This window comes from Helobdella robusta, assembly GCF_000326865.2.
Source record: "Helobdella robusta unplaced genomic scaffold HELROscaffold_27, whole genome shotgun sequence".
NCBI lineage: Eukaryota > Metazoa > Annelida > Clitellata > Rhynchobdellida > Glossiphoniidae > Helobdella > Helobdella robusta.
Genome location: NW_008704392.1, coordinates 731,308 through 739,954, shown reverse-complemented (window position 1 = coordinate 739,954; position 8,647 = coordinate 731,308). Strand labels below are relative to the sequence as shown.

General features: G+C 38.1%; 1 protein-coding gene across 1 annotated transcript in view; it reads left to right on the top strand.

The window, feature by feature from the left end:
• Positions 1-424: 424 nt before the first annotated feature.
• Positions 425-8,647, top strand: part of HELRODRAFT_192000 (hypothetical protein) — a gene marked incomplete at both ends in the record, with an annotated part of 12,541 nt that continues 4,318 nt past the window's right edge. The window contains 23 exons of the mRNA XM_009020234.1: positions 425-435; positions 933-1,056; positions 1,389-1,521; positions 1,584-1,715; positions 1,965-2,131; positions 2,265-2,404; positions 2,709-2,769; positions 2,886-3,050; positions 3,287-3,382; positions 3,802-3,917; positions 4,156-4,231; positions 4,343-4,483; positions 4,677-4,798; positions 4,957-5,086; positions 5,160-5,261; positions 5,561-5,725; positions 6,136-6,263; positions 6,444-7,130; positions 7,311-7,490; positions 7,652-7,769; positions 7,874-8,006; positions 8,204-8,259; positions 8,392-8,532. Of these exons, the coding sequence (XP_009018482.1) occupies positions 425-435; positions 933-1,056; positions 1,389-1,521; positions 1,584-1,715; positions 1,965-2,131; positions 2,265-2,404; positions 2,709-2,769; positions 2,886-3,050; positions 3,287-3,382; positions 3,802-3,917; positions 4,156-4,231; positions 4,343-4,483; positions 4,677-4,798; positions 4,957-5,086; positions 5,160-5,261; positions 5,561-5,725; positions 6,136-6,263; positions 6,444-7,130; positions 7,311-7,490; positions 7,652-7,769; positions 7,874-8,006; positions 8,204-8,259; positions 8,392-8,532 (3,324 nt within the window). The remainder of the gene's footprint in view (positions 436-932; positions 1,057-1,388; positions 1,522-1,583; positions 1,716-1,964; positions 2,132-2,264; positions 2,405-2,708; positions 2,770-2,885; positions 3,051-3,286; positions 3,383-3,801; positions 3,918-4,155; positions 4,232-4,342; positions 4,484-4,676; positions 4,799-4,956; positions 5,087-5,159; positions 5,262-5,560; positions 5,726-6,135; positions 6,264-6,443; positions 7,131-7,310; positions 7,491-7,651; positions 7,770-7,873; positions 8,007-8,203; positions 8,260-8,391; positions 8,533-8,647) is intronic.

Below are 8,647 nucleotides of genomic sequence, written 5' to 3'. Positions count from 1 at the left end.
TTTATATGAAGCGCTTCAATGAAACGTTGAAAAAATTGTTTTAAAAATTCCAATTGGTCGGCAAATCGTCCAATGGCGTTACGTCTTTTCAGGATTAATATGGCAACATGGCGTTAAGGAGTTTCATTATAAATACGAACCACGTCCCCGCAACATCTGTCCTTCTAATTTCACAAAATTTCTCACTAGTTTCTCTTAAATTTTTTGCTAATTTTTTGCTTTGTTTAAATGTTTGTTTGGTTTCGAAAATTTTTCCTCTAATTCTTCTTCCGGATTTGTGTTTTGGGTGTTCACGGACTTCTTGCCGAAAATCAGCAACTGTTTCAGAGCAGCTTCCATTGTGTTACGCCTTGGAGCCGCCATTTTGAAACCGAAAAAAAAATTCATATATTGGTTATCTGGCCGATGAAGGCTCGCATTTAACATGTCATCAAGGTAGACAGTTGAAAATTAAAGTTTTGTTGAGTCCTGACACTCTTGTGTTTTTTTACTATAGTATTCAGTGCTTCACTGTGTGTTTAAGTGCCAGTCTTGATTTTAACAAGGCCAGGTTGTAAGGATGACATTGCATAAGACAAATTAACAAAATGTTCAACATTTCCATCTCAGAATGCATGATTTCACATTGTGTCAATTAGTTTTGTGTTTAGTTAAGCCTTAAGTTAAGTGGAATCATCAATAGTATTTTCACTGCATTAAGATTATTCACCAATTTCCAGGCCAATACTGGATAATAGTGATAATATTTATATTATAAGTATATAAGCAATGCATGCTTGAGTGAGGCAGTGAACACATTGATCAAACGATAGCTTACTAAAATTTGTCTTATGATAGTTATTACTAAACAGAACTTATTTAAATGTTGGATTCATTAATAAAAATTAATTTAACTATAATTCTAAAACAAGTAACAACACAAAACAAATTAGGTTGGATAGACTGCTACTCTTGTTAGATTCGGGGTCGAATGCTGCGATAAGAAAATCTGCAGCCGAACAATTAGGAGATGTGCAGAAGTTGTATCCCAACGAGCTTCATAATTTGCTTAATAAGGTTCCTCTGTGCATATGCAGTTGTTTGTTGAATTAGTTGATGACAATATTTTTGTTACAATTATATATATATAATATATATATATTCGAATAATAATAATAATATATTGGATTAAGACTGTCAGAAATGCATCAATAATAATCAGTCATTCATCATTCATCAATAATAATTATATATGTATATATATCCTATGTGCGTGTGTGTGTGCTTATGTGTGTCTGTGTGTGGGTTATATATGCAATTATATTCTAATAATCATTCATATCATATATATCTGTTCAAATGTATACCAAAACTAACACTAAATCAAATTTTCATCAATCTAAAAATAGGTCCATGTCTATCTGATGAGTAGCCAATGGGAGACGAGGGTTGCGGCTAGCCAGGCTGTTGAAGCTATAATTAGAAATGTTGATCAGTGGCAGCCAATTGGATTAGAGAGATTGGATGATCACAATTTAAATGGTTTATTTATAAAAATTATATACTGGTTAATGTAATTATACTATTTTTTCAACTCCAAGCAGGAAGACTCAGCGTAGAATCTTCTGACCATTTGAGTTTATCGAATTTTGATGTGAACAAAGTTCTAGCGCAAGATGTCATTCTGTCCATGTGTGATGATAAGGAGTTTGAGGAACCTACTGGCTCCTTTGAAGGTTTATCAAGGGTTCCAAAATGAACCTGAATTTTTTAAGTTATTCATCTGATTTTGTTAATTTACTTCCTTGTAACTTGACTGAAATGTAATGAAAATTAATTTTTATGATAGCTATCATTATTCTCAGTATCAATATTACCATCTTTATAATCATCATCATAATCATATTCATCATCACCCCCACCATCATCATTGTCCTCTTCCTTATCCGTATCTTCATTATCGTCGTCGTCATCATTACCATCAGTTATAAACAGTCGGGAGAAGTTGCAGGAGCAAAAGAGGCAGCTGAACAAAAAGTTGGGCCTTGATGTCTGCAGCATGTTGAACATGTCCGTTGACAGTCTCTTCGAGGAGAGTGACCTGATAGTCGAACCCAAAATGGCGGCGGTGGCGGCCACCGTGACGTCATCAGTTAGATTGTTTCTGTTGTTGTTGTTGTTGTTGTTGGTGTTGTTGTTGGTATTGTTGATATTTTTGTTGTTGCTGTTGACGTGTTTTCGTATGTCTATTAGAGATATTATTTTGTCGTCATCACTCTTTAAAGGTTTCATCATCAGTGAAGGATTATGTTGAAAATAAGCTAGTTGCAAGCAACAACAACAACAACAATAATAGTAATAATAATATAAAGTCTGGAAAAAGAAAATGTGAGAGTGACAATTATGCCACAGAGAAGAAATTAAAGTTGGAGTTAGCTGATGATGATGATGACGATGACAATGACGATGATGATGATGAATAATGATGGTGGTTGTGATGTTCCTGATGATGATGACGACGATGACAATGTTGATGTTCATGATGATGATGAATGAGATGATGATTATTGCTATAATTTATTCGTTCATTAACATGTCATTCTCGTCATCAACATGTGCTTACTCACTCAGTGGTTCGTACGTTTGTTCATACGTTTCATTCATTGGTTCATTCATTTGTTCATTTTTTTGTTCATTCATTCGTTCGTCCGATCAAAATCATCATTAAGAAAGCCGAGTGATGAAGATGGAGATTCCATAAAAGATGACGATTTTATTGCAGAAGAAGAGGTTTTTTTTTTTATTTTCACTCGTTCATTTATCCATTCATTCATTTATTCATTCATTCATTCATTTATTCATTCATTCATTCATACTTTCAATCATTCATCCATTCACTGATATAGAAACCACAGACAGATTGGCCTTTCGCTCACTTTGCTCATTCTCTCGCCAATAATCTTTTTAATGCATCCTGGGTTAAAAGGCATGGCTCGGCCCTTGGTCTCAAGGTCATCCTCAAAGTTCATGGCTCAGGGGCTGGCAAGTCCTGCTGTCTCTATAAGGATGAGGTCTGTTTGAGGTTGGCCGGTTTCTTGGCTGTTTGTGATTGGCTGGTTAGTTTGTCGTTTGTGACTAGCCCAGGATGGCGTCTGTTTGTAATTAACTGGATGGTTTGTTGTTTGTGATTGGTTGGTTTATGGTTATCTGTGATTGGCTGGCTGGTTTTTGGGCTAATTTGATCTATGTACGATTAGTTGATTGTTTGTTTCGGTAATATTTCATAAATTTATTCACTGTTGTAAAGTTGGAGAAGGCGAACTTGGTGTATTTGGAGGATCTGAGTGTCCGCCTTATCTGCGTGCTGGCTCTCGACAGATTGGGCGACTTTTTATCTGATGAGGTTACCAGTGACGTCATTGCTGACGTCATTTTCATGCCTTTCATTGTGCCGCCGTCGTCGTCGTCATTATTTACGTCATCGTCGAATAATTAAATTAACACCATCATCATCATCAACACCAACGACTCCATCATCATCATTATCAACACCAGCGACATCATCATCATCAACACCAGCGACTCCATCATCATCATTATCAACACCAGCGACATCATCATCATCAACACCAACGACTCCATCATCATCATTATCAACACCAGCGACATCATCATCATCAACACCAGCGACTCCATCATCATCATTATCAACACCAGCGACATCATCATCATCAACACCAACGACTCCATCATCATCATTATTCACACCAGCGACATCATCATCATCATCATCATCGACTCCAATGACGTCTTCATCATCAGGTGGTCGCTCCAGTTCGAGAAACGTGCGCGCAGACACTGAGCATAGCATGCATGCACGTTGACAAGCGGGGCGCACTGCAGATAGTGAAAGCATTACTCCAGCTACTTGATCATAAGTGGGTTACTCACTGATGGTGGCGATGATGATGTTCTTTTTAATGATGATGATGGTGATGTTGGGTTGCTAGTTGTGATGACGGTTGCGTAATGATGATAGCAATGATGCTAATTGTTTTATGATGAAGATGATGATGAGGATGAGGAAGATGATGATGATGAGGAGGATGAAGAAGAAGAAGATGATGATGATGATGAGGGTAATGATATTTACTCACCACATCATCGTTGTCGCAGGCAAGAAAATGGCGAATTGTGGGAGGTCAGACATGGCGGACTGCTGGGGATAAAGTACATCCTTGCTACACGGAAGGTTGGGATCATGATGAGGGGGATTGTTATTATTTTTATTGCTATTATTATACACATACATACATACATTCTTTCCTACGTCATCATCGTAGTCATCATCATCATCACTCAGGATATGACCTATGATCTTTTAGAATCCTGCCTGCCGAGCATACATATAGGACTGCTGGACGGATCTGATGACGTCAGATCCGTCGCTGCATCCGCATTACTTCCGGTTGTGGACGAGTTAATCCGGAGCTCGCCGGATCAGGTTATGGTTTTGATTGCGATTGTGATGATGATGTTTGTTGTAGTCGTTGTTGATAATGATGCTTTTTTCTCATTTTATTGATATTTTTTATCAGTAGGTGAAATTATCAGGGTGAAATTATCCGATGGAAAATTTTGAATTTTGAGCCATACAAGAGTGGTAACAAAACTAGCTAATTTTAATTCATTTTCAGGCTCTAAAGATTATTGATAGTCTTTGGTTGTCGTTGAAAGAGTTGGACGATCTGACGTCATCCACGAATAGCATCATGTCGCTATTGTCGCAGCTTCTCTCGCATCCGCTTGTCTGTCATAAGTAAGATGATGATGATGATAATGATAACTACCTACCCGCGGACACATACACACACGCGCACACACACACATACGCACGAATACATGCACACACATTAGCGTAGACATACATGCACATACACACACACAAATGCATACACATACACATGCACACAACAGATACCAGGGTTCGACATTGAGCGTATTGATACCACTTATATACCCGTTCCTGAGTCACAACATCACATCAGTGAGGCAGGCCTCTTTGCAAACCTTAGTGACCTTGGTCAAAAGGTCACTCGATATTAAGGTAGCGTTTTTTGTTATTGTTGTTATTATTTTTACTGTGATTGTTATTATTACTGTTGTTGTTATTATGAAAGGATGTGACTTGGATATCTGGAATATTGCAAGACCTGATGAGGCACATATACCAACGCAGCCTGCTAGAGTATGACGTACATTTGCTTGACCTTATTGTCGAGGTCTGTGTGACGTCATTCACTTGTTTGTTCGTTTGTTGTTTGCTCATTCATTTGGCCGGCCTTTCGTTCGTTCGTTCATTCATTAATTCATTCGTTCGTTCATTCATTCATTTACTGTTTCATCATTAGCACGTTCGTTCGTTTTTATTGTTAGTTTTTCAACTCGTTCATTCGTTAGTTGTTTAATTATTCATTTGTTTCTTCATTCATTTATTCATAAATCTATTTGCTCAATCGTTCGTTTGTTCATTCATTCACGAATCCAATTGTTCAAATTATTTGTTGTTATTTTCGCCAAGGTGTGGCGTAGCATATTGGCCTGCGCTGGCAACGATCAGCTGGTAGCAGCGGTTGGCTTCTACTTCAACAGCTGGATGTGCATGTTGATGCAGCCAGCTGGCGTGCCTTACGACCACCAGCTCTTGCTAAACTCTTCTTCCTCATCATCCATGCCTGCTAACCTGGTTCGTTCGTCTTCCTTGTCTACATCGTTTGTGGGTATGAAATGCTGTGACTCTCTCACTCTCTCTCTCTCTCTCTCTCTTTTTGTCTCTCTCTCTCTCTCTCTCTCTTTCTCTCACTCTCTCTCTCTCTCTCTCTTTTTGTCTCTCTCTCTTTCTCTCTCTCTCTCTCTCTCTCTCTCTCTCTCTCTCTCTCTCTCTCTCTCTCTCTCTCTGTCTATTTGGTCTCTCTCTGTCTTTCTCTGTTTCTTTCTTTTCTTTTCAATTTTTTAACGTGTATTTATGTGATAGTGCATGGTATGGTTTATAATTGCATCGTCGACTACTAGCATTAATCAAAATGATGTATATGTGTTATTCAAAATGAAGTCATCATCGACAAACGCAACGCCATCATCTCCGTAATTATTTAGAACACTAGTGTTGCGAAACAGCAGCAGCAGCAGTGCAACATAAAGTTCATTGCTGAGATTTCAAACATTGTCGACTCGACGGCCGAACGAGATGCTTTGGTCACCAGGGCTCGTTTGACTGCAGCTAAGTTTGTTTGTTTGCTTATTGCTGTTTGTTTGTTGCTGTTTGTTTGTTTGTTTGTTTGCAGTTGATGTTGTTTGTTTGTTTGTTCGTTGATGTCATTGATGCTATTGTTGTCAACTTAGTTATTTCAATATTCCAAAAGATACCAGTCTAACTTAGCTGTGTTTTTTTTTTGTTTTTATAGCTTACTTGGTCAGCTCTGTTACGTTCTAACCAAACCACAGCCAGAACTTCAAAATGACCAACAACAACAAACCGACCAACAACACCAACAACAACAAACTGACCAACAACAAAAACGACAATTAATATCCAACGACCTATGCAAACTGTTCAGCATCTATCTCTCGTCTAAATCGGCCATCCAACGCATGCTCACCTCGCATATCATCAACTTCTGGGTGGTCAACATCAATTACAATAATAACAACAACAATAACAATAATAATAACAACAATAATAACAATAATAACAACAATAATAATAATAATAATAACGGTACTACCACAACCACTGCTACTGAAGATTCCAAATCTAGTAACGCTACTAGCAGTGCTAATGAAAATTGTAATAGTATCTCTACTGCTTCTACTACATCTAACTGTAATGTCGGCGATAATAACGACAATAACAACAGCAATAACAACAACATTAGCAACAATACTAACAATAACAACAATACTTATAGCAGGGATTCATTCGATATAATTCCTAGCTATTTAGTTGATCAGCTACGGATATTATTAACCGAGCTATTATACTACGACGAAATAGCTACGATGATTACAGTTCTTCAGGTTGAAAGCCGATCGCTCTTAGCTTTCATTGCTAGCTGTGGTATAAAGCTGGCCGAGCCCTATAATGATCTGAAGTTAGTAATGATGGAGATGATGATGATGGTGACGAGATGATGATGATAATGATGACGATGGGATGATGAGGATAACGATGACGATGTTGGTGTTATTGCAATGAGAAGGATTAAACTTTTTGACCCTTGAACCTTTTGATATTTGGATTGTTTGACCTTTCAACCCGTGACCTCTAACAGCGCGGTCTTGACGACGGAACAAATACAGCATTTGTGTAAAGTGGAGGCAGAGAATTGCTCTAAGTCGTTGGTCAGTTTGAAGGCCAGCACGAACCAGCTGGAATCCTTGCAGAGGAAACGCTCAAATTTGGAAACTTCCTTGAGCCAGACGGTGTCTGAACAGAATATACTATCTAATAGGTCAGTCGGTTGGTTGGCTGGTTGTGGTTGGTTGGCTGGTCAGTTGGTTGGTTGGCTGGGCAGTTGGTCATAAACCTCATCATGATTTCGCTACTATCTCTATATTGATGACTGATCAATCACAATTTTCTATGTATATCTTACTGACCAATAACGAGCAGGGTTCAATGTAGCATTGCATCTGTATTGGTCCATATGGATAGAATGCCTAGCTCTCTCAATCCGATAATGAGGCCCATAATGGAATCCATCAAATCAGAAGAGAATCTGCAACTTCAAGTTAGCTGATTGGCTGATTGATTGGTCGATTGATTGATTGATGCTAATTAGTGTTAGATTGATGTTAATAAAAATTTTTTGTAAATGATAATAATAATGATAAGGAACTCACCGGGTCAATCCTCTCCGAGGTCATTGAACTTTGCAAAACTAGGTTACCCTGTCCCAATTTGAAGGCCATCAAGAATTTATGCAACATGGCCACTGCCGATTGTAAATGCTTTCTTGACTCCAATGGTTGGTTGATTATGATGACGCTGCTTCTGCTGCTACTACTGCTGCTTCTTCTACTGCTACTACTGTTACTGCTGCTACTACTGCTGCTGCTTCTACTGCTACTACTATTACATTTGCTACTACTACTACTACTACTAATAATAATAATAATAATAATTGTTATTAATTGTTATTAATTTCGTTTTCAAAAGTAATAGGTCTTGAAAAATTTGACAAGTTTTCTGATATTATGGTTCTTTGGACTAGACAGCAGGTACCGTACGTGTGTGTGTGTGTGTGTGTGTGTGTACGTGTGTGCGTGTGCGTGTGCGTGTGTGCGTGTAGTTTAATATATGTATAGTACTACACTTATGATAAACAATTATTTTATTTTTTGTGAGTCTAGGTGCAGATTTCCAAAACGAGAAAGTTGGGTTCTTTAAAAAAATCATCTTCATCGTCGTCATCGTCTACGTCATCAGCAGCTGCAGCATCAACAGCAGCAGCAGCAGTGAAAGATGATGCTGATGTTAATGAAGCTGCTGAAGTTGGTGATGATTATGATGATGGTGGGGATGATTATGATGATGGCAGCAGCAGTGAAAGATGATGCTGATGTTAATGAAGCTGCTGAAATTGGTGATGATTATGATGATGGTGGA